The sequence below is a fragment of the Leguminivora glycinivorella genome, chromosome 1 (genome assembly GCF_023078275.1).
Source record: "Leguminivora glycinivorella isolate SPB_JAAS2020 chromosome 1, LegGlyc_1.1, whole genome shotgun sequence".
Taxonomy (NCBI): domain Eukaryota; kingdom Metazoa; phylum Arthropoda; class Insecta; order Lepidoptera; family Tortricidae; genus Leguminivora; species Leguminivora glycinivorella.
The window spans coordinates 17,582,938-17,609,290 of record NC_062971.1 but is presented as its reverse complement, the minus strand read 5'-3'; the positions used below and the strand labels follow the sequence as shown (position 1 = coordinate 17,609,290).

Here is a 26,353-nt window from a genome sequence, read left to right as displayed (position 1 = left end):
GACCCATAAAATAATAGGCGCATTCACTCTCTGTTATTTATTAAATTTTATAAAATTGTAGCAACAATCACATAACATTTGCTTAACTAGCCTCGAAAACATAATTGGCACAAAATCAGGTGACCTAGATACAGACAACTTCGACAATTTTTATTAAACAGGACATTATGTCTTAGTTCTCAAAGAGCGTTGCTCTTTTGTTAGCTGAATTTAAATGAAAACATGAATTGTTAACGATGTCTGTCTAGGATGTGAATATAGGTAGTGGTAACAAACAAGCTGTAAGTAGCTGTAGTGTGACTATGTAAAACGAATGTAAACATTAATGTCTAGCCTAGCACAGAAGAGGCGCGGCAGTATTTCGTCCGCGAGATAGACTATCCGTATTTTTCTAGATTAAAGACGGACGAGTAACTTAATAGTATATCTTGCGAGCATTTTACTGTCATGCCTCTCAAACGTTAGGCATTTTTATACAAAACAATCCATAGACAAAATAATTAAAGGGATCTTTGACTTTATATTATGATTATGACCATACTAATTCCCATTTAAGTGAATAATCAGGAACAAAATGTAACAAGTATATATTATGGACATTAAGTTCTTGAATTAGTTTTGTTTTCTACAGTCGCTTATATCATATATTTATACTGTATACATTCAAATTGATCATTTTATTGTTAACATATTTAAACTTAAAATTAATGGAAGAAACAAAGTAAAAGTTACAATTAAATACTTCTAAATAATAACAATGTCTTTTATTAAAAAAATATTAACATGGTTACAATAATAATAAAAAACGTCCCATAGAAGGTCAGCAAATTATAAACTTTAACTACAGGATTAGCGCAACAGTCTATCAAACCGCGCGAGACACTACGTGGTTTCTTTCACACACTATGAACGAGAAATGTGTTGTATACAATCGCCCGACAAGTTGCGATCAGCAGTGCTAGACCCTCTATTCACATGACTTCTAAAACTATTTTTGGTAACGTTAGCATTATAGTAGCTAAGATCAGGTATGGACCGTATCATTCAATTTTCACTATTTTTACTCATTATTGTTTGGTTAAATGGGAATACGTTTCTAAATTTACCTCTGAACTTTCGAGGACGGCGATGTCTTTGTAATCTCGGAGAATACAGGCGAAAGTTGATATCCACATCTTCTAGCCGTTCCAGTTTTTCGGACTACCCGCACTTGGTCTTGTTTATCAACTAGAACGTCTTGCGTACTAGAGATCTCGGGTCGACATACAACACTCACGATGTTCGGTTTTTCAACCGGCGATATTTTCGCTTACATGTAGGTACTAATGACTGGGTTCCTTGTAGATGAGATCAGAAAAAACATCAACACATATATTTAGGTATTAGAAGATCCCTTAAGGTTAGTTTTATACCAAGTAATCTTGATACGAGTCGAGACTTTAGATCGAGACGAAAAACCCAAGTTGGCAATACAACCATAGCAAAGTGTATCAAATGAGCAGAACAGCCATTTCTTTTGCACGGGCCAATTCTAATTGTGCCCTCTTAAATAGCGCTGCCATAACGTCTAACATTAGGTTGTCAGTTATAAAAAACTAAGGTGTATGCTGGAATGTTTTTTGAGATAGCTTTAATTTTTTTGACAACTCTGTTAAATTAACGATAGTGAATATGGAAACTGTTGGATTTGAATATAACATATTCAACTATCTACTGTTCTAATCAAATAAATATTCTATTAAATAAAATTTCATCTAAAAATCTAAATAACCTAAAAATATAGTTTGTCCAGATGTAGTGCGAAATGTGTACAATATTACCCTCACGTTTTCACGGAAACTCACGAACGTGTCATGTCATGCTAGTTTCTGTGAAAATACGAAGGAAAAACATTTCGAACTTGATCTGTATAATACCTATAAATTAGATGGAAAACGTATAAGCAGAACATGGAAGTAACTATATGCAGTACAGTCACCCGCAATAACATGTTACATTCTGAAGGCATCAAAAATATATGACACGCTCTTAATGTTCTAGAAATAAGACTGTGTCAGATATGTTTGCACTCCTAACATCCTATTTATAAAATACTGAGTTGAAGATAGGCAGAGGTGCTCTTAAGACAGAACTGACTTCGTGACAAGCCCTTCACTACCGCCGCGAGTTGTGAATGTGTGCGTACTGTGAGTCCGACACGTAAACACAAGATAATCGGGTTGCCATGTATTCCTCTTAGCGTAGGTACTTCTGACTATATTTTAACTCTGTGGTATTTAACTATAATTACTGATTTACTAAATACAATTTGGTCTACGATTTATTTCGGTTAAGATGAGTCTATCTAGTATAGCCACATGTTGTTGCAAACCAGAACCGATAGCATGGTGGCACGATAAACGATATAGCGTCAGGCCGTCCTTTTCGCACTATTTGAAAGTGCGACAGGGACGGCATGATGTTTTATCATTTATCGCGCAACCAATGCTTGCCTGCCAGGTTACCTAGCAAATATGACAATCCCTGGCGCTACGATAACGAAACGCTTGTTGTTTATCACTTTTTCGTATTAATGTGACTGTTGCGTTTCGTTCGATACAAACATGAGCAGTTGGCGTGTTGGCTACGTATCCTAGTAAATAATAATACAAAAAAATGAAACGTTTACATCAAACATGATCATAATGCTGGTTTCATAACAAGTCATAACTGTCTGTCGGGTAGTAGGTATAACTTAAATAAACTATTTAAGAAAATAGGTAGAAAATTTTAAATTCTCCAAGATAACCATTCTTAATTAATATAGGTTACATATATATCAAACATGGTAAGGCACTTAGGTTTGTTAAATTATATTTGTCTTACATAATACCTATATAATATTTCGTAACACAGGCTGCACAATGTGTGATTAAGATATCAGTCAAGTGTGCTGAATATTGCTCTGCGACGAAACTAATTTAGAGAATATTTTTAGGTCTGTCAGTCAGGTCATGTTATACGATAATCACGACAATGTTATTTTTATTTTCAATATTAAACAAAAGTATGTATTTAGGTAAGTTATAAATAGTAAAAATGTCGCCTCAAACGTAGAGAAGAAAGCAAGTTGTGTAACGTTCGGCAATGCAATTTATTGTATCTATCATATGTCGATAACGCGACATTTACTAAGTACTATAAATAAATAGATAGTTAGCCCTTATAACATGCAGTCTTTTAATCCTTCGTCTAAGACCCTAATATATTTATTTGATTTTGAATCTTATCTTTCTACATTTTCTCCTGCATTTTTTACAATACTAGAAAACTATTTAACTATCAATATCATAGTAGTGCATATAGTGCGAAATTTTTTCTTCGTTTCTTTACAGAAACGTACGAACGTGTTATGCTATTTCAGTACATGACGTACTGACACTGTCTGAACTAGCATGACAAATACGAACGTTTCCGAAAAAATACGAAGGAAAAGCTTTTCGCACTACATCTGTAACTCGTTGTTCATATTGTCGTCAATAAAGTTTACAATCTTTATATGCAGAATGTAACTAAACGAAGAGCAATCACTCAAACACGTCAATGTTTAATTCGCACCGAGCAACTTAACCAACTCCGAAATCATGGATTGGATGTTAGTTACATTTTCATCGTGTGTATCGAACTTCCATTTTTATCCCAGCGATTTAAGTGTTGACTCCATAGCAAAAGTTGCTCAGTGGTCTGAGTATTTGCTCTTCATTGATGCATACATTCAGTATTATGATTTATGATGTTATTTAATTTCCATGTATTAAGTATTGATAACTGGAAATAAATATTACTTAAAGGATTATAGAATGGAAGGCGTAGAATGGCATATCAACGTGTGTAAACTAAAATACCTTCATAACTTCCCACCTAGTTACCATAATTAAAACCTTCCTAGTCATTGTTCGTCCGAAGTCGACTCGGCGGCCAGTATGGGCGTAGTCTCTGGAGACAGTAGCAGTCTTCTTATTAGTACTATGATGCCTGACACTATTAGAAGAAGTCCCAGGCCCTGCAAATAAGCAATATAAACATTATGAGTTGTAGGTAGGCATTATATTTGTCACATACTGAATTAGTAGATCCAGTTTAATCTGTTCTAACAAACTGTGTTTAACTGAAACAAATCAGAACTTCCCATATCCGACGCCGACAGAGGGTTGTAGTAGCTAAAACGCACCGAAAATTCCAATATTGTCATATGCAACCAGAGCGTTTGCTGCATAGAGGAATAAGTAAGGGAAGAGTTGAGTTGAACTCCATACATCAGTAAATGCGGGTTATTTGTAGTGACATCTAGCGACAATCACGCGTAAATCACGCGTCAAATAGCGTAAATTATCAGTACTGCTACTTGTCAATAGATGTCGCGACGAACGAAGAGTCTAATGCTCCCAATTTTTAGCTAATATTACAATAGTATTAATCAGTATTCTATTTTCAATTCCTTTTGCTTGTAATATAAGTTGTAAACTGTTCTAATATTACATTTTTGGCAGACGAGATACTGTTGACACCTAGTATCGAGTAGTGATACTGATAATTTACGCTATTTGACGCGTGATTGTCGCTAGCTGTCACTACAAATAACCCGGATGTGGTATGTGTGTATGCAGTTACAACTCTTCCCTTACTTATTCCTCTATGGTTTGCTGAGGCACAGAATAGGAAACCTGTTTTTGATAAATTGGGAATGTTTTTGACGTATTCTACTCTGAATCTTTTTACTTGTATGCTAAAGAAAAAACTACAACGTACTCGGGAGTGACGCGCAGCTCCTGCCGGAACCAGAACATCGGCACCAGCGTGTCCGGGTCCGGCAGCTGGTGGTGAGGCTACGAGTGATGCAGTAGTACTCACAGTCACGGTGTAGAGCGCGTAGGGCACGCCGTACCGCAGGTTGAGCGCCATGCGCGCCAGCCTCGCGTACTCGGGCGTGATGCGCACCTCCTGCCGGAACCAGAACATCGGCACCAGCGTGTCTGGATCCGGCAACTGGTTGTTGAGGCTATATGAATTGAAAAAAAAACTTTAATATTTAATCCACCAAAATCATTTATTAAAATCTGTTCAAGCCTCTCGCATGAGGCCTGTCAACATATTATCTGGTCTTATGTAGAGCTGGGTTTCAGCTTCACATGTCCTAATTTCGCAAATTCAACCCCTTAGTCAAAATATGTGGCTTGACCTCTTCCATGATGTCGCATATTTACAAGTGAGTTAATGTAGACAGATATTGAAATGAATTTTATTAAGATTCCACGTCCACGAGAATACTCTTTTAGGGAAGTACCAAATAATTCCATTGTTTTTTTTTATACCACGTCGGTGGCAAACAGGTATACGGCCCGCCTGATGGAAAGCGGTCACCGCAACCTATGGACGCCTGCAACTCAAGGGGTGTCACGTGCGCGTCGCCGACCCATTAGAAACTTGTACACTCCTTCAAATTGAAAATGAAAAAAATGAAGAAAAGAAAAAACTGGTCTAGAGTAACGTGCTTGTAAAGAGTGGCATATTAAGATGGGCTTGTATTGTGTAGTAGTGTGTTAGTCCTAGCGATAGCGGTTTGGTATTAGAGTTGTTCTTGTTTCGTGTATTCTATATTTTGCATGTGTGTATTGTGTGATTTGCAACTTACGTGACTAGGTTCACATGTCGGACCAGCAAGTTGATCTGCAGCTGCGCGGCGACTTGGAGCGGCATACCCGTCATCATCTCTAACGACAGTCTGAAGTTGTGTTCACTGTTGACAAAAAACATTTTAAAATAACTATAACTACAAATAAGATGCAAATAAGCCATAACTACAAATAAGCCACAAAATTAGTCGGATAAAGTTGCACTCTTTTCGAACGAATCTATACTATACACGCAAAAAATTACGTGCTTGCCAGCTGACTGCTGCCGCTGCTCATTCATAGCCGTTAACCACTATACGAAGAAACGCGCGGGAGGCGTTATTGTTCTTGGACATGGAAACCTGTTCGCGGCTCGGGGTCTAGTCTAGCCTGGGGAACTTAGTGGGCACTAAGCAATCTCACTGGGTAAGTAGGGGTCGGGAGCTGGGGAAGTGACGCTAGTCACACACTAGGTCCTATGGGTCTGGGGAACTCACTCGGTGGGGTCTAAGCCCTCGATCTTGCTGGGGTAGTAGGGGTCGGTGTGCAGGAAGTGACGCTAGTGTGTGGGGTGTTCCTATGGGTCTGGGGGACTCGCTCGGTGGGGTCTAAGCCCTCCATCTTGCTGGGGTAGTAGGGGTCGGTGTGCAGGAAGTGACGCTAGTGTGTGGGGTGTTCCTAAGGGTCTGGGGGACTCGCTCGGTGGGGTCTAAGCCCTCCATCTTGCTGGGGTAGTAGGGGTCGGTGTGCAGGAAGTGACGCTAGTGTGTGGGGTGTTCCTACGGGGCTGGGGAACTCACTCGGTGGGGTCTAAGCCCTCGATCTTGCTGGGGTAGTAGGGGTCGGTGTGCAGGAAGTGACGCTAGTGTGTGGGGTGTTCCTACGGGGCTGGGGAACTCACTCGGTGGGGTCTAAGCCCTCCATCTTGCTGGGGTAGTAGGGATCGGTGTGCAGGAAGTGACGCTAGTGTGTGGGGTGTTCCTAAGGGTCTGGGGGACACGCTCGGTGGGGTCTAAGCCCTCCATCTTGCTGGGGTAGTAGGGAACGGTGTGCAGGAAGTGACGCTAGTGTGTGGGGTGTTCCTACGGGGCTGGGGAACTCACTCGGTGGGGTCTAAGCCCTCGATCTTGCTGGGGTAGTAGGGGTCGGTGTGCAGGAAGTGACGCTAGTGTGTGGGGTGTTCCTATGGGTCTAGGGGACTCGCTCGGTGGGGTCTAAGCCCTCCATCTTGCTGGGGTAGTAGGGGTCGGTGTGCAGGAAGTGACGCTAGTGTGTGGGGTGTTCCTACGGGGCTGGGGAACTCACTCGGTGGGGTCTAAGATCTTGCTGGGGTAGTAGGGGTCGGTGTGCAGGAAGTGACGCTAGTGTGTGGGGTGTTCCTACGGGGCTGGGGAACTCACTCGGTGGGGTCTAAGCCCTCCATCTTGCTGGGGTAGTAGGGGTCGGTGTGCAGGAAGTGACGCTAGTGTGTGGGGTGTTCCTACGGGGCTTGGGAACTCACTCGGTGGGGTCTAAGCCCTCGATCTTGCTGGGGTAGTAGGGTCGGTGTGCAGGAAGTGACGCTAGTGTGTGGGGTGTTCCTAAGGGTCTGGGGGACTCGCTCGGTGGGGTCTAAGCCCTCCATCTTGCTGGGGTAGTAGGGAACGGTGTGCAGGAAGTGACGCTAGTGTGTGGGGTGTTCCTACGGGGCTGGGGAACTCACTCGGTGGGGTCTAAGCCCTCGATCTTGCTGGGGTAGTAGGGGTCGGTGTGCAGGAAGTGACGCTAGTGTGTGGGGTGTTCCTAAGGGTCTGGGGGACTCACTCGGTGGGGTCTAAGCCCTCGATCTTGCTGGGGTAGTAGGGGTCGGTGTGCAGGAAGTGACGCTAGTGTGTGGGGTGTTCCTAAGGGTCTGGGGGACTCACTCGGTGGGGTCTAAGCCCTCCATCTTGCTGGGGTAGTAGGGGTCGGTGTGCAGGAAGTGACGCTAGTGTGTGGGGTGTTCCTAAGGGTCTGGGGGACTCACTCGGTGGGGTCTAAGCCCTCCATCTTGCTGGGGTAGTAGGGGTCGGTGTGCAGGAAGTGACGCTAGTGTGTGGGGTGTTCCTAAGGGTCTGGGGGACTCGCTCGGTGGGGTCTAAGCCCTCCATCTTGCTGGGGTAGTAGGGGGGTCGGTGTGCAGGAAGTGACGCTAGTGTGTGGGGTGTTCCTAAGGGTCTGGGGGACTCACTCGGTGGAGTCTAAGCCCTCCATCTTGCTGGGGTAGTAGGGGTCGGTGTGCAGGAAGTGACGCTAGTGTGTGGGGTGTTCCTAAGGGTCTGGGGGACTCACTCGGTGGGGTCTAAGCCCTCCATCTTGCTGGGGTAGTAGGGGTCGGTGTGCAGGAAGTGACGCTAGTGTGTGGGGTGTTCCTAAGGGTCTGGGGGACTCACTCGGTGGGGTCTAAGCCCTCGATCTTGCTGGGGTAGTAGGGGTCGGTGTGCAGGAAGTGCGGCAGCGACACGAAGGCGGGCGCGCCGTAGCGGCACACCGACACGTTGAGAGCGCCGGACGGCAGGCAGTCTCTGTCGCGGGTTTCGTCGCAGTAGCATGCCTGTCGAGTTATTACGTAGGCACTTTATCATTTACAGAGGGCCTCATTCCAGTTTCCTATTAAACTATGATAGGTACGTAAAATCATATCAAACAAGTTACATTTTGAAGTTTTAGACTTGTTTGACACATGTTTGAATGACTTGTCATTTTTATTAGCATCTACTTCTGGAGGCATTTGTGCTTAAATGAGCTGAACTCGATATATTTGTGTATTTGCTTCATATCAGACTGGTCAGATCCAATTGAAGACGACGCTTTATCTCTCTTTATCATACACACACACACACACACACACAAACACACACACAATCACGCCTGTATCCCATAAAGGGGTAAGCAGAGCACACGAAACTACCAAAGCTTCAGTGCCACTCCTGGCAAATAAGGGGTTGAAAGAAAACGAAACTGTGACATTGCAGTAACAGGTTGCCAGCCTCTCGCCTACGCCACAATTTAACACATATCCCATAGTCGCCTTCTACGACACCCACGAGAAGAAAGGGGGTGGTGAAATTCTTAACCCGTCACCACACAGGCCAAGGCTCTTTATCATATTAATAATTAATTGTCCGAATTACAGAAGACTCCGCGGAAAGCGGTTCTAATTAATAAATGTTAGAAGTTATGAAGACCATATTAAATACCTACAAGTATACTCAGTGAGGCTACAAAAATTATCAAAAAAGGAACAATGTGAGACAGCTTTTTTAACCGATAGGTACATCTTTTAGCAGTTATTGTCTTGTCATGCATTATAACATGAATGACAGTTACATAGGGTAGGAACCTGGCAGAAAAAATCTTAATTAATTTTACTGTAACTTGATTTTTGTAAATTACCGTACATATAATTTGGCCCAAGATTTCAAACATAAAATAAGTACTTATACGTGTACGAGATGTCGTGCGAAAAGGTTTTCCTTCGTATGACATGTTCGTACGTTTCCATAAAAATACGAAGGAAAATCTTTTAGCACTACATCTGTACAGTTTATGTCTTACACTAGTATTTACTAACACCCAAAAAGTAGACTTAATCATTTCCTGACCCTTTAGCACAACTTGCATTCTCGCGCGCGAGTCCATACATCAATCGCGACTTCAAGTATGGACTCGCGGGCGAGAGTGCAAGTTATGCTAGACAGACTGGTTTTTACATAGTATACATATACTAGCTTTTCCCGCGGCTTCGCATGCGTTACATTCGATGATTGCGGAATGCTTCATACAAACTTCCACCTCCCGTTTTAGGGAAATGAGGGATTAGAAAGAGACAACAAGTAGCCTATGTCACTCTCCATCCCTTCAAGTAGCTCAGTTTTGCCGTGAAAGACGGACAAACGAACAGACACACACACTTTCTCATTTATAATATTAGTATGGATACATATAATATCACTATAGTACCCACCGTTCTCGGGTAGTTGTACCCGTTGTCGAAGATGGAGGTGTTGGCGGCGTACTGGACCCCGTCGATGCCGTCCACGTGCACCTCCTTGTCCAAGCCCAGGGTCATGTATCTGGAAACACACCAGCACACGCTCAATCGTATGCGGATGGCATCGAACAAACATCAAACATGGCACTTTTACATGTCTACAATTACATAACAAAATGATATAATATGAATTCAACTAGAATAAAAAGTTATTATAATTAATAATAGATGTATAGAGTCTCTAGGGGCCAGTTGCATCAACCACATTTGACAAGACACATTATCGTCACGCAGCAGACGTCTATGGAACTACCCATACAATAAAATTTAAAGAACGCTTTAACGGTGACAGAGGGTTTGATGCAACTGGCCCTAAATGTCAAAGTAGGTACAACTAAAAATTATACATAATGAAAGAAATACAAACTGATAAAAAAAAATATCTCAAATAACTTTAGAGGTGTAAAAGACTCTTGATGTCACAACTAACAATAATAAATACTAATTAATCAAATTTTCCTTAGAGATGTATATCGTCTCCAAGAGTCAAAAACCTATACAATTTAGTTAACTAAAGAAAATATACAAACAAACAAGAACCGAAGCCATCAAGAGAGGAACTTACAGCTCAGGGCGAATATTCTATCTCGCGTCGACATAACCTCGCGTCAATCATAATTATCAATCAATCAATCAAATAATTTATTTGCCAGAATACAGTTACATTGTGTTGTTGTTACATAATTTTGTGCTCAGTGTATTCGGCCCACATTCAGGCATGCAAATGTTGATTTAATTATAAATTGTATGCTAGCGCTGCTGAATTATAAATTCTAACTTATGACTTTTTTTTTGAACGCTTTGATTTTCACTTTTTGTTGAACTATTGTATGTACAATAGGGATGACGACTACATTATAAAAATGGAATTCCGTTTAGTCCGTCAGTTAGATCGTCTAAAAATACTGAACACATATTTCGTCACTACTTTTAAAAAAACTTGTATCTTCGTCTGTCAATGAAAAGAAAATTGGAGTTAGATCGTCATAAAAACGTTTTAACTTTGTGGAACAGCGTGAGATACATATTTTTCGCTTTATCTAATTAATGAAAAAATACAAAAACAGGGCATCAAAGTTCCGGAGTGGGGGTTTTAGGTAAGAATTGTACCTAGGCGTGACGTCACGCGAAACTTCAAGGCACTGTACCGTCGTCATTTTTCGTTTACGAGAAAAAAGAAAAAATATGTGTCTAAAAATGTTTGATGATCTAACTGACGGACAAAATAGTTTTTTTAGTCGTCATCCCAATTGTACATGTTAGGTTGTTAGGTAATCAATTGACCGTAATGAATAAACGTTTTTTTATCTTTTTTCATTTTATTTTTAATTATTAACATTAGCAAAGCGCATGCCACGTTCAGACTTTCTTCCGATATAGATTAAGTCGGACTATTATTTAAAGTCACGTGCAAATAATTATTTCATTATCTTGTAGAGATTAACAGATATACATGTATGACTACACTGCATCATAATGGGACAGATAATGCTGCGTGCATTTTTTTTATCTATAATCCCTTAATGGTTTTTTTTTGTATCTATGTAGCGAATTACTATTGTCTCAGTTAGATGTACAGTCACGCACCGGCATAAATATGTGATGATTTCTATACCTTGGCACATTAACGTCTTTTTTGAAATGTCATACAAAATTGTCAAACTGATTTAAAGCGACAAGGTACAAAAATCATCACTTATTTATGCCGGTAACTATACCCAATTACAATTTACATAATAGGTGAAAATGCCGTTATTTTCAAGGCTATTGGTGAGCGGACGAATTTAAACTGTTTCTATGAACCACAATTAGCGGACTGATCGTCAACAATAAAACCGTTCATAAAATATAGCGATTATTTTAGTGGTGATGGACGATTTGGTGCAAGAGACCCGTAGTAGCAAGTTCCTGGCATTTTACGACACTCCTGCAGTCACTCTACGAAACCAGCAACCTACTCCAAGTTCGATATGTACTTTGTAAGTCTAATTTTCACCTTTATTTTATAAGGCATACGTCTAATGATGCCTATTACTTTATCAATAACATAACATGTGTATGTCAACTATATCTATATCATGCAAAGTCTTAATGGCCGGCAATGCGTACGTTGTACACGAAAGTTTTGTATGCACCTGTCTGGCTATTCGGGCGATTCTGTTGCTAATTTGATTCGTATCATATACCTACCATTTATCTCGTATAACATTATTCGCACTTCCAACTGGCCTAACATCGCCGCACTCGTCGCCTCTAGATGTGGCCAGCGGACACCTCAGCACCGGCGGTACTCACGTGCATATATCCGGCGCGAACACCTGCACTTCGGGCTGGCCGAACTCGGGCCCACAGCTCGCCGCCGTAGCCGCGCACCTCGCCGCACTCATCTCTCAGCACTGCCAGCTGACACCTCAGCACCGGCGGTACTCACGGCTCCGGCGCGAACTGCACTTCGGGCTGCCCACAGCTCGCCGCCGGAGCCGCGCACCTCGCCGCGCTCATCTCTCAGCACTGCCAGCTGACACCTCAGCACCGGCGGTACTCACGTGCATATATCCGGCGCGAACACCTGCACCTCGGGCTGGCCGAACTCGGGCGCCCACAGCTCGCCGCCGGAGCCGCGCACCTCGCCGCACTCATCGCGGTACATGGTGCGGTTGCTGTATCGCCACTTCTCGATGTTGCCCAGCTGCATGAAGTCCTCCGCGCCGGTGTTCATCAGGAATATGCCGTCATATTCCATGGAGTTGTTGCGCTGCAAAACAAAAGATTAATGCCTTTTTAGTAACGGCCTAGGCGGCAATGACCTGAACTAAGAAGCTAATCGGACTTTGAATTCTGGCAGGCAAGCATGGTCGAGTGCGATAAATGATAAAACATCAGGCCGTCCCTGTCGAACTTACAAATAGTGCGATAGGCAAAGACGGCTCTGATGTTTTATCATTGTCGCGCGACCATGATTGTCTGTCTGGACAAATAATTTATTTGCGCGTTTATCACAAGTATTTATTGCTGCTATTAACAACGTGTTTCCGGTATCACTCAAAACCTCAGACACCCCAACAGATTTTTATTTTTTTAAACTCATCTAGAGTATTCATCTTTTAATCTGATGGTTACTTTTTTTTTTTAATTGAATTTTTAGATTTCTGTACAGCTCTACTTGACTTTTAGCTCTACACTCAATAAAATAATTGCTAACTACCATCATAAACCATAAAACTATTTATTTGTGTACGTTACTGCAACGACATAAGGTTTACCAATAGACAGCTAAGATGTCCCTGTAAAACACTTTAAAGCTTTGTCACTTTAAAGTCAATATTGGTTGTAATTAGGTACGAGTTCAATTTGTTATGACTTATGATAAACATTAAGATTAAACTGACAAACAACGTCAAACTCGTAGCGGAAATAATAATCGCCCAAGTAACCAGCCAGTATTAATACCCCTAAATACTGAAAAAGGTAAACAACCTCTAGAAATGCGATATACACAATGTTGTATTACGAATACAATAGAATAGGCACGTCAAAAATAACTAATCATACTAATTTAAATAAAAATATTACCCACATCAAGATATAGCTCAATCGATTCTACTCTCGATTCTGAACAAACGGTTTTCAGGTTTTTAGTGTTAAGTGAAACACGGTGTATATTTAGAAAATACGACTGTGTCAAAATATTATCAATTATTTAGTGTCTCCATTGTCTTTATGCGAGGTAACGCTTACCATTAGTAGAAGTGAGAACACCGTGAAAGGGCTTCTATACTTTAGATGTATTTCAGTGCCTACAACCGTTGTTTTGGTAAATTTGTTGTTTATGAGATACTAGGTTTTGCCTTCGGCTTCGCTCGCGTTAGAAAGAGACAAAAAGTAGCTTATGTCCACTCTCCATCCCTTCAACTATCTCCACTTAAAATATCACGACAATTCGTCGCTCCGTTTTGCCGCGAAGGACGGACAAACACACACTTTCCCATTTATAATATTAGTATGGATGACATTTAATCAGATTAAGATCGATTGTACTATTACGACGAGTTGCCGACCTGACATAGGTATTAATATATCAATATTACAAAACAAGTACCTTCTCGTAGACTGTACCATGAGTCCATATGTCCATAGTCGATGAATGGTTCCAAATTGCGATTATTATTTATCTGTTAAATAATATTAAATGTCATCATTATAATATAAATTGTATGAAAAACACACCTGGAATTTCCGATAAATACGATGGAAATTATTGGAATTATCAGGTAGATTAATTTATACAATTTGTTAAGTACCTACCTCGTCAAAACAGCTTTATCAAAGTGTATACCTATTACCTAGAAGATCTACCGAGGAAAATCTCAGAAACATTTCCCTGCACAAGGAAAGTAAATATCTTAACCGATCATATACCTACCTACACATATGTATTCACTTTCACATGTAGGATCATCAATGATGGGTACTAATTGCATACCCACAAAGCTATGATGTCTAAACTAATGAGTCGAAGAACCTCATGGTTCCATATGGGGCACGGAACCCACCGACATGGCCCATTTTATTCAGTTAAATCACGACCGCATCGGATGCTAATCGATCAGCTGTTGCGGTGGTATTTGGTAACCATTACGTGTCGGTTACTCGCCGATTACGCTGGCGTTCCATAATGCACGCTGCATTCTTCAGCGGACGCTTTCGCTTCTTGAATAACCTATTTCATTTCTATTCCCGCACAAGAATTAGGGTCCGATTTTTTTAAATTTTGACTGTTGGATTTTGTTTCCTTCAATAATATCTCCACTAATACTTAGCCATTTAAATTCTATTAATAGAACATAAAATATCTAATCTCATACACATGTAAGTATGTACTGATATTTAATTTTTAAACACGCTTCTATTGTAACTACCTATGTATATCGTGTTTCGTTTTACTCCTGCTACGACAAATGCATTGTTCGTGAATGAATGTCACTGGAAATTGGCAAGAGGACGATTTCACGGAATTACCTCACGCCTCGAGCATCATTGGTAAATGACACGGGCACTGGATACTATCAAGGTCAATACTAAGCAACGATTTCAGTAACTTTTTCTGCGCATAAATTTGTATTACAAATGCAGTGGAAAGTTATTATTGATAGTGCTAAGACTTTGATATGACTTTGATATGACGTTGCTGCAGTCAGAATAGATACCAATTTAATTCTTTAAATGCTTTAAACGCTGGCTTTGAGATAAGACGGATTATCGGGAGGAACCGGTGTCACATACACCATTGACCATTGGCGAAAAAACCAGTAAGATTAATCAAATATACCAATCATTTTGTATTTAATAGAATTTTCCGTTATGCAGTCAACAGTAGAGTTCCAACACGGAAGTGTTACAAATTGCTATCTTTAATCCCATTTAAGGGATAATTAGTTAATTACATTATTGCTTGAGTGACAGAGTACTGAGTACTGAGTTACTGAGTAGACGTCCGCAATTACGAACTTCGGTGTTCACGGCAGGGCATCTAACAGAATGGGTAGTCACCAATGGCAAAACCTAGTTAATTTGTTGGGTTAATATTAATTAATTAGTATGAAAAAAATTACATTATACTGTACTATTTATCACACCAATTATATTTAACAACAACCTTTTGGCATGAGCAGATAGATGGTAAAAACGTAATGAGAACTCGAAAATAGTACATTTCGTTATAAGTGCGAGAAGTATGTCATTACTTCGTACAAGAATGACATTCTCGCACGTGTGACGAACGACGTTTTTTAATACAGTTGCGAAAAAACACTACTACAACGAAATAAAACGATAAACAATCCGAACTCTCAATTTTGGCATTGACATTGACGCATTTTTGTGCAATTCAAATCTTTGAATCTTTTAAACTTGCGTTTATATTTTTGATTTTGCTATCCATCCAACACAATTTATTTATTTCATTGTGTGCCATAAAAACATAAACATTTACGATTTGGGACGATTGTTTAATATATACCTACATTTTAATTCAATCGACTCATTTATGCCTCGAAATATTGCAAATAACATAAAATAATTATGACAAATCGCGTATGAACGTGCTTGCATTAAGTTGGTAACATTGGTAAGACGCCATTACTTTAAATGACAGACGACGCGTTTCGTTCCATTTCACGTTCTGTTTACACGACTCATTATTATGAGCCACTTTTTCAGAGTTTTAAACCATTTTATAAATTATGTTTAGCATGACTGAAAATAAACAATTACATATGAAATATCAATGTTTTAAACATTAATCACTTAATAGTATGTTTATAGTTTTATTCCGTCTTAGTAACGTAAAATACAACTTCTCGCACGCTAAACAGCCAAAAAACGGGCACTTTTTGAGCAACTGTATTAAAAACAAATTATTCTGTCCTTGTAACATGACATAAGACTGCTATAAAAATTCCGCTCTTTGTTTATGAGTTTTATGACACATTTTAAAGCGCTGTCGCTATTTATAAATGATCCATTGAAATCGTACATTCAGCCTTGCATCAAATGAGGTAGTTCTAATTTTTTATACATATTGTTAGGGATGAAATAGTGATGTCAAATCCGAGTTTTCCACCTCGAAAGCCCACCGGGTCATTATTAAATACTTGAAAAACCATGACTTTTTTTGGTTTTTCTCATATTTCACCATTAAAAACTTTCTTAAGGGCTAAAGTCATTATGAACAATTTTAAGAATAATAAATTACCAATAAAATAATATAAAAAGGATCTTTGTGGCCCCAGTAGTTTCTGAGATACGCTTAGTTAAAGTTTTCACAATTTCATAAAAACACAGTGTATAGTCATATACTGAGGGTGAGTTAATGTTATGTCCTTAAACTACTTAATAGGACACGGGCATGTCCTTAAACTACGACAACCAACGTTAGTAGGTCCCGCAAGGGGCCATCTGGTCTGCTACCACCCTCCCGCCGAAATCCAGGCACCAAACAGCCTTGCTGCATTTCATCTACATATGTACAGTGCCAGTGCCTTTGGACGATGATTGGGTATCAGTTATGTTGCTTACAGCTAGTCATTTTGGATCCTAAAGTTTACCGGACCCAGTAGCTTACGCTGGAAGGTAGCGAGATCCGAGGCACGGTCTTGTCGGTGGCCGACCGCAGGAAGTTGGGGGCCAAAGCAGTAAACGCATGCAGCACCTTGGCAACTAGTTTTCACCCACCCCGTAGCCTTCAACAACATGAAATGAAAAAGAAAAAAGAATACAAGTAAGTGTATACACCAGCGGCACTTCCTCTTATTGAAAGTGCACCTCACCAACGTGCACAATATCGATCTGTTTCTCCACCATCCTGAAATCGAAAAGCTCATCAAAACATCATCCTCCTGGCTCTGCAATGTATCCAAAGCGGCGAGTTGGTATTTAGCTGAGCCGTCCCGCAGGTGGCTGCAATACTACGTATATGATCGGAGTTGAACTTTGTAGAGCATGGAGAGTGGATCGACATGGATTTCACCAGACAGTGGCCGGATCCCAGTGGAGCTGAGACCGAAACCGAGTGCCTGTTTGGATCAGTTGTTAGCAGAAGGTCACTTTCCTGGTTTCCGCTGTACGTCGGTAGACACAGGCATACGATCGCTTTCTCAGAGCCCAAGTAAATAATTATCCACAAAGCGGACCCGGTCACCTCAAAGAAACAGAGGCGTTGTAGAAAATGCCGTCGTGGATGTACACACAGACCCCAGCATCTGCTCTGAACTTGGCATACGTGGCAATTTCTATGGCATACGTGGCCCAGTCCTGTCTCTACTAACATCTTTTATGGCGCACCGGTCGCAGACGGTTGTTGGAGATAACGGAAGGGTAAAGTCGATCGAAATGACGAATACGATGGGAGTACCTCAAGGTTCGTGTTTGTCAAATACCCTCTTCAGCCTGTTACTCAACGATCTGCCGAGTGTCATACACGAAGCGGAAATATACATGTATGCTGACGACGTAGCCGCCGTAGTTACTGCGCCAACAGCTCACGAGCTCGAGCAGAGATTAAATTCAGTGGTCCTACAACTAGAGAGGTGGTTCAAAGTAAATGGATTGGTGCTAAACAAGGAAAAAACGATGTTTCTCGTATTCCAACTGAATGGTAAGGCAGCGCCACCACTCCAGGTCACTGCTGGCCAGCAACATGTGCTGCAGATGGCCCTTACAACAAAGCTTTTAGGCTTTAATATCGATAGTGGCCTAAAGTGGGATCACCACATTGAAGAGCTCTGCTCCAAATTGGGACGGGCATGTTTCGCGCTCCATCGTCTGGCAAGCACAGCATCCCGAGATGTGGTGTTGTCGTGCTACTATGCGACTGTCCACAGTCTCCTCACCTATGGCGTGGAACTGTGGGCACGAGCCGCCGATGCTGGGCGAGCTTTCAGAATGCAGAAGAGGGCGGTTCGCGCCATTGCCGGTGTGCCCGACGACGTGTCGTGCAGGGAGTTATTTAGGGAATTTAATATTATGCCCCTCCCCTGCGAGTTCATCTACCAGGTAGCTCTCTTCACACACAACCACTTGGGTACTTTCAGTCGACGTGGCGTGAATCCAGCCCATGAGCTGCGAAGCAACAAACTCGCCCACCTACTCGTCACCCCCGCACACAATCTGCGCAAATCCGAACGGTCGGTGTATATTGTTGGCCCGTCAGTATACAACAAACTGCCAGACGAAGTAAAAAAAGATGCGGCTTCCGCGGCGACCTTTAAATCTAAATTAAGGAAGTGGCTTCTCAGCCATGTTTTTTATTCGATAGACGAGTTGCTAGAGCTCCCTGACATATAATATTAAGTAATTAGGATATATTTATAGTTTTGTAATTAATTGTCATTCAATGTGTACATGTAACCTGGTGTTATTAATAAACTATCTGTATCTGTATCTTGTCCTCCAGTGAGTAGCCTGGGTAGTTGATGTACGCCGCGTCCGCTGGGTTTTTAATTTGCGTATTCGTCAAAAAGAATATGTGCGGCTTTTCGATTTCAGGATGGTGGACAACCGGATCGATATAGTGCACGTTGGTGAGGTGCACTTTCAATGAGAGGAAGTGCCGGTGGTGTTTACACTTCCTCGTATTCTTTGTTCTTTTTCGTTTCATGTTGTTGAAGGGTACGGGGTGGGTGAAAACTGGTTGTCAAGGTGTTGCGTTTACTGCTTGGATCACTTGAACTAATCAGGACAATGAGGAGCTCACTTAGAGATTGCCTCCTCCTTCCATCCAGTCGCCATATCTGGCACGGTGGAGCTATTCACGGATTTTTTACTAGGTGGCGGGGCAGCCTATTGCATGTGGCTGCCGTACAACTGGACCTCAACTTCCTGCGGTCAGCCACCGAAAAGACCGTGCCTCGGATCTCACTACCTTCCAGCGTGAGCTACTAGGTCCGGTAAACTTTAGGATCCAAAATGACTAGCTGTAAGCAACATAACTGATACCCAATCATCGTCCAAAGGCACTGGCACTGTACATAGATGAAACGCAGCACGGCTGTTTGGTGCCTGGATTTCGGCGGGAGGGTGGTAGCAGACCAGATGGCCCCTTGCGGGACCTACTAACGTTGGTTGTCGTAGTTTAAGGACATGCCCGTGTCCTATTAAGTAGTTTAAGGACATAACATTAACTCACCCTCCAGTATATGACTATATACACTGTGTTTTTATGAAATTGTGAAAACTTTAACTAAGCGTATCTCAGAAACTACTGGGGCCACAATAAATCAGTCAATGTAATGTTTAATGTTTTCAGTAAATTCACCTTTTATCAATTCATATCTACAGCAAAAAAAGTGCACTCTCGACAATGCAATGGCATTTTTTTTTATAAAATGTTGCAAACTGTTCTTGTTTAGAAAACAATAATATTATATAATGCACAAAAGGCTTTTGTTTTCAAAACCTGATTGCCACGAATTAATCAGCAAAACATACAGTATATAACGCACATTGAATTCTTAATTAATTATTTAAGTATATAAATTATAAATACTTCAATGAATAATAAATACGATAGTATCTTATGAAATTTTTGTGACAATTTTGGCCTTTATAAACCCTGAGTGGCAAAATGAGTGAAATATAATATAAGACTACTCAGCCCATTTATTTCTTGTTTTTTATAGTATTATTGGATAGTTTTGGCATTCATATTTTTTTTTAGAAAAATAATAATTAGAGAAGCGCGTAGTGGTAACAATTTTCAAATAATGACCAAAGTAATAGTATTTTATGCAACCGGTGTTTAAGATAGGTCAAAAAGTCGAGTGGTGTGGGTAACAATTTGAGGCGAAGCCTAAAGTGGAGGTGCTTCGCACGCGCCATGTTTCGTGCTTTCTGCCGTATCAGACTGTACCTTCATATTAATTCGAGTTAATACCGAGGAACACTAATAGTTTCTGAGGCTTATCGGTCTATTTTAAGGACTTTAAGCAGATACGAGTATCATGTTTGCTTTCGGTCATCTTAGGGGATGTGTATTGTGTAAGCAGAAATTAACATACAATATTCAGTAAACTACACAGTGTGAATATCGTTGATTAATTGGCAGTTAGTAGTATTATCAGTTTTAATCGCTTATTTTGGATATCCAAAACTAATCACTTTGTACAAATTTTATTCCACATCCGTAAATAATATTATACCTCCTAATTAAAAAGCCATTCAACATACCTACTAATTAAGTTTAGTCAGTTACTAAGGCACCGAAATATTTTGATTTAAATATCGCGCATTACACAGATTAATAAATGACCTGAAATACAATTATAATGAGCGGGAATATAATATTAATATCACAAACTATTACAGCAAGTTTTACACCTAATGGTAAAAATGTTAAAATAAAGAATTTTCAATCTAAAGTACCAGCAGCGGCTGATCCATACAAGCCGATTCCCACCGGCTTGCTTAGAATTGATTACTAGTAAATTACGTAATATAAAAGTTTGTTTCTTTTTGCTCAGTGTTGCCTAGCAGAAATGTTCACCAGCCGCCACTGGTACCTATCTGAATAATCTAAATGGTTGACTGTATAGCGACTTACATTACATACTTAATTCGGTTATCGGGTGTATTTAAATTGTGCATAAATAAGTATTATATTACTTGAACACGAAACATTTATACTATCCGTGTATACTTGTTATTTCCTTTTACCTACATTATCATTAGTTATTGCATAATTGAAATTTCAACTTATTTACAAGATACCTATTTTATTCCCTAGAAGTTTACATAACAATCGTCGAATAAAATTCAGTTAGTCATAGGAGTAAAATACAATCACCTACGACCAAAGGCCAAAAGGTCCATAGTTCATAGTAAGTAGAGATATAAAACATTTACAAACATTTTACTATGAGTCACACTTTAAATTGTTATACAAATAACGTAGTCATCAACATCATTTACTTAAAATTAACAAACCTTAGGAGTCAAATAGATATGTATAACATTTTGGATACAGAATCACAACAGCGTATTTTAATATTATTTGGAAGTTGAAAGTAAGAGTGAGTTTAAATAAAACTTATGATAACTATGTAATTATGTATAGTATGTGTCGCATGGAAGTTCTCGCATCATCTGAAGAGCCTTGAGAAATCCGTTTCTGCCATTAAAGAATAAATGTTTGCTTTGCAACTTGATTATCAATATACGCAAAAGCGGTTTTAACCAAACAAACGATCTATATTGAAACTGATACGCAGCATTCTTATCACGGGAAACAGAATGCTGTGATGTAAAATGTACTAAGCGAGCAAATTTGTCTCAACATATGTAGTATATTTCAAGTAGCAATGAACTACAGGTCAGTTATTGCGTACTTAAGTGGACCGAACCGATTGATATCCTTATGATATTAGAAATGTAACTAATAAATTATACGATAGTGATAATGTTATTTCTTGCTAGTTATATAAGTTACTTTAGGACCTTGGTATTGGCTGGGTGCAAAGTAGGTGGTGGGAGAATCGATCACAGCGCGCACCGTGGCCAAAAAAGGAACCCTCAGCAGACCAACTGTCACTTCTTACAGCGAAATTTACGTATCCGTGCATTTAAAGTAAAAATAAATAAAAATGCGTCACGATACTTGCTACGTAGCTAACTATACGAACACTGGGAAAAACAGTGATCACAAATTTTATAAATATGCACAAGCAAATTGGAAAACAGACCAACAAATGAAATAGATGATCGCTGTAAGTGGAAAAAGTAAACTAACATACTTTTAAAATAGACAAAAATCTGCATTATTAACGACACTACAGGCATAAATAATCGTCTCCAATATATATGAAATGCGTTATTAGTGTTATTACCTAAAATCGGTTTACTTCTTTATTTACATTTCGCGAACTCAACCGTGAGAAACTCCGTGTGTACTTACCTGAAATTTATTGATTGTGTCATTTTAAATGGAGTTTACAAAGGTGAATGTTATTATCGACACTATAAATTTATATGATGAAACAATACGCTATTTCATTAAAATTAAGGTCAGTGCGGGCAAGACCGGCATAGTTTATTTGAAATAAAGTTTGAGTGGATAAAACTCTATAATTAATGTAGTCTGGCGTAATGCGCATGGTGCTATGGGATAGCAAATATTATATTTTACAAAGCTTTTACAACATTTTGGTGAATTAAGGCACTTTTAAGTGATAAAAATCACATTTTTTAAGGCTCGGCGGGTTGACCGTCCTCCCGCGATGAGTACGGAAAGACCGTCTAGTGCTTGTTGTCGCGTAATTTCATATGAGACTAGGTTCCAAAATCATGATCATTGTTATTTTACGTAATAACAGGGCAGAATGTGCTAGATAATTAATAAAATAACGTTGAAATTTTTAACATATAAGCACTTTTCTATTTACAAGGCAAGACCGGCATATGTCCCGTAGATGGGGTTCATAACCTTTTCTTTTCAAGTCCAGATATTGCATAATACTGTTTTTCCAACGAACACATGCGAATCCAATTTAGTCACGATAATTGACCCATGACACACTGACCCATAATCCGTTGACCCATGACAACTTTTATGTCAAAGTGACAGTCTGCAATGTCAGATTTCAAATTGGTCATTAATTTTGAAGTCAGCACCCCCAAAAACCTATTTGACGACACCCATGACGACTTTTGTGTCAAGGTGGTGTCAAGTGACAGTCATCAATATCAGATTCCAGATTGGTTATTAATTTTGGAATCAGCACCCCCGAGAACCTATTTGACCACACCCATGGCCACTTTTATGTCAAAGTGACAGTCAGCAATGTCAATTAACGGTCGGGTAGCCGTAAAATAGTCGGTCAAAACCGTTTTAAAGGGTACCCATACGGTCCCTGTTGGGTAATGCTGATTATAAAAATAATGACCAATTTGAAACCCTACTCTTTTTGGAAATATTTGTCGTCGCATGTTGTACAATCTACATAATTATACTTAAACAAAAATAATAAAAAACGGATAGAACTTACGATAATTCTACCAACTTAAATATGATGATGAATAATGCAGTATAGGCTTACTTCTCCCTCTACCTCTTATCATTCTTCACAACCATGTCACATTTTTTTTTTTTACTTAATGCTTTCGAATGATTTTAGTAACACCATACGAATCATTATGAAAACTGTATTTCGAAGTTAAAATCAAAAACGGTACAACTATCACAAGCCAAAAACGTACTTATATATTGATATTGTTTACACTAGGGCTCCCGGTCGCGTCCGTGTTTCGTGTACCCGTTGCCGGGTATCCGTTCCCGTGTTACACGAATCCGGATTTCTGGCCCGTTTGGAACGGGTAATTAGGGACCGTGTAATTAAGGTCCGGGTACCCGTGTAGTCCGTGCGTCCGGATCGACGGACTCTAAAAACCCGCGGGTCCGATCCGTTCTCGACCTATAGTGATGCTTGATGATCGTTCGCGTTCTTGGTTCAAGCGAATATGAGAACCAAAAATGATAAAACCTTAATAACTAAAATGAGAAAGGGACAGCGGAGCAATTGTGACTGGGGGACAAATTTTAACTACTCGATTTTTTCCATGTTTTCCATTTTCGGCATTATTAATTATATATCAGGGCACGCGTTTTCAGTGGCCTAAATTAGAAAGCATGAAAGTTGGTATGCACATAGCTTTGACGTTCATAAGGATAAATAGAAGTAGAAACACGCTGAGGAGTCAATCTCTTCCCCCACTATTATCTCCCATTTTTAGCTTTTTAAATTTTTACGAAAATTATTAAAGGTAGGTATTAAAGGTTTTGGTATGTAAATATTACGAGTAGGTACTTACCAGAAAGATGTTTAGGAGAAGTACCATGAAATTCTCTACAATATTTCCATTTAAAGTATATTACTAACAGACGGTAGTGCTACCCCTACTCATCCCACTAGTAGTTAAACACAAATATTATGCGGGGGACTTAAGCATAATTTTAAAATGATGAGTTAAAGCTATACCTTAACAGACAGTATTGAAGGAAATTTTATGGAGAATATATTTTTCCTAAATATTGTGATTATAGCTTTCACGGTTTTCATGACAATATAAAAAAACTGAAAATAGTGATATAAAAATGAGGGAAAAGAGGGGAAACATTGACACCTCGGCGTCTGCGTACTTTTATTTTTTTCTGTTAAGTGTTTGCAAGTTATCTATATACATGTCAAGTCTCATGCTTTTTGTCACACCCTATCCGACTAGCTCAAGTTAAGAACCAGGACTATGGATACATATTCACTTCAAAGTAGTTCACTCCAAAATAACAAAAAAAAATACCATTCTTAACTAGGTATTTGTAAAACAGCGCGGCTACATCTAGAACTTTTCAAACAAAAGGTTTGTCCATGTCAAAGGGATGCCGGGTGTGAGGTTTGAGTGTCATTACTCATTATTATCAGTAAAAAAAAATCACCACGGGTATTGGTTATTGTGCCGCCCACAAGTCATTATTACCTTTGTCTTCTCATGCGACGTTAATTCTACTAACTTTTTAGATAAAAACTAATAACTCGATAGTTCAAATAAATTTCCTTAATTTGAAGGATATTTATGAAATAAAATGGATTATATCGCCTATAAGTAATGAATTTACAATTAATTATGGGTGTCACCCGTTGACCACGGACGCTGTAAAGTGTTCGAAACGTCGGGGTGAATTGTAAATTCAGTATACGTGATATAATCCGTTTCCATAGTTATGTATTTATCTATTTAAGTATGTATGTATATCGTCGCTTAGCACCCATAGTACACGCTTTGCTTAGTTTGGGGCTAAGTCGATCTGTGTAATGTCCCCAATATTTATTTATTTATTTTAAAACACATACACACACACACACACACATACAGACATTTATTTTTTAGACATAGATATAACTATAATAAATTGCACGAGTAACTGTCGCGGTAACCGAAGACAATATTTTGAAGTATATTTGTCAACATGTGTACATATATGTAGTAAGTACCTATAGGTGGTATGGTCCCTATAGATAGTTAGTAAGGCACCATGAATATCATAAAACAATCAAGTAAGTAATAGAACTAATATAGTATTTTTCACACAAACCAATACCCTGTTTAGACTTCTATTAGTTAAGAGACAAATAAAGTCCATTAAACTCTACTTTTCGCAATTGTCTTAAGCAACTTTATTGAAAAAAAAACAGTAGACTAGTGTTCCTGGCGAATTATGGACCTATATGGAATACGTTTGTAATATTTGTATTGAATACATATCATCATAATTATTATCTAATCTGTACGAGTAGCCTATAATGTAACGGGAACAAGTGCAAAAAATATAGTTAACACGTTATTGATTCAAATAAAACGAGTATGTATAAAACCAATTCGTATTCGTTCGCTAAATTATTAAATTTCACCTATTTTTTAAATACAAACCGGCACGGCAATAAGTCGATCGGTCCGCCGGCCGCCTCGTGTGTTCAATACCCGAACGGTGCCGAAGTCCGTGCGTCCGGCCGTCCGGCCCCGAACGCCGATTCGGCACTACACGCGCGAACGGCACTACACGGGAACGGACTTCGGCGGGTTCGGGTAGTTCGGACGCTTAGCACCGCCGGGGCTAAGGGGCCGGGCGCACGGATCGGCGGGTAGTACCGAATATCCAGAGCCCTAGTTTACACTCGACTTATTTCCAATGAAACCTAAAAAAGGTTGGCAACTCCTTGTTTATCATATGCCGGTCTTGCCTTTCTCTTTTATGCCGGACTTTCTGAGTAGGCACAATTTCTAAGTTACATATTTCAGAACATAATACTAGAAATTGAGCGCGTTTTCAGTAGATTAATAGTACTAGTCAGAAAGAACGGTTATTAAATGACTACGTTACATACATGATATACAAATATTCCGACTACTTCTATTTTATTTTAATTTTTTGCGGAACCATGTTGAACTCGATGTTCGAGTTCGAAACACGAATCAAGTTTATTGTTAACTAGTGTTCGTCCTAGGGATATGTATGGAAGACCAATGGATTAAGGATGAAAAACTGCTATACCTCCGGAGGTGTGAGAGGCGTAGATATATAAAC

The 26,353-nt window shown here is 39.7% G+C and overlaps 1 protein-coding gene across 2 annotated transcripts in view; it reads right to left on the bottom strand.

Moving 5' to 3' along the window:
- Nucleotides 1-22: 22 nt before the first annotated feature.
- The window catches only part of LOC125229500 (protein croquemort-like), a 42,562-nt gene continuing 16,231 nt past the window's right edge, over nt 23-26,353 (bottom strand). For both annotated transcript variants that reach the window (XM_048134361.1, XM_048134353.1), the window contains 6 exons: nt 12,270-12,478; nt 9,637-9,745; nt 8,063-8,223; nt 5,672-5,776; nt 4,891-5,038; nt 23-4,042 (listed from right to left, as the gene is read on the bottom strand). In XM_048134361.1, the coding sequence (XP_047990318.1) occupies nt 3,929-4,042; nt 4,891-5,038; nt 5,672-5,776; nt 8,063-8,223; nt 9,637-9,745; nt 12,270-12,478 (846 nt within the window). In that variant the 3' untranslated portion in view covers nt 23-3,928. The remainder of the gene's footprint in view (nt 4,043-4,890; nt 5,039-5,671; nt 5,777-8,062; nt 8,224-9,636; nt 9,746-12,269; nt 12,479-26,353) is intronic.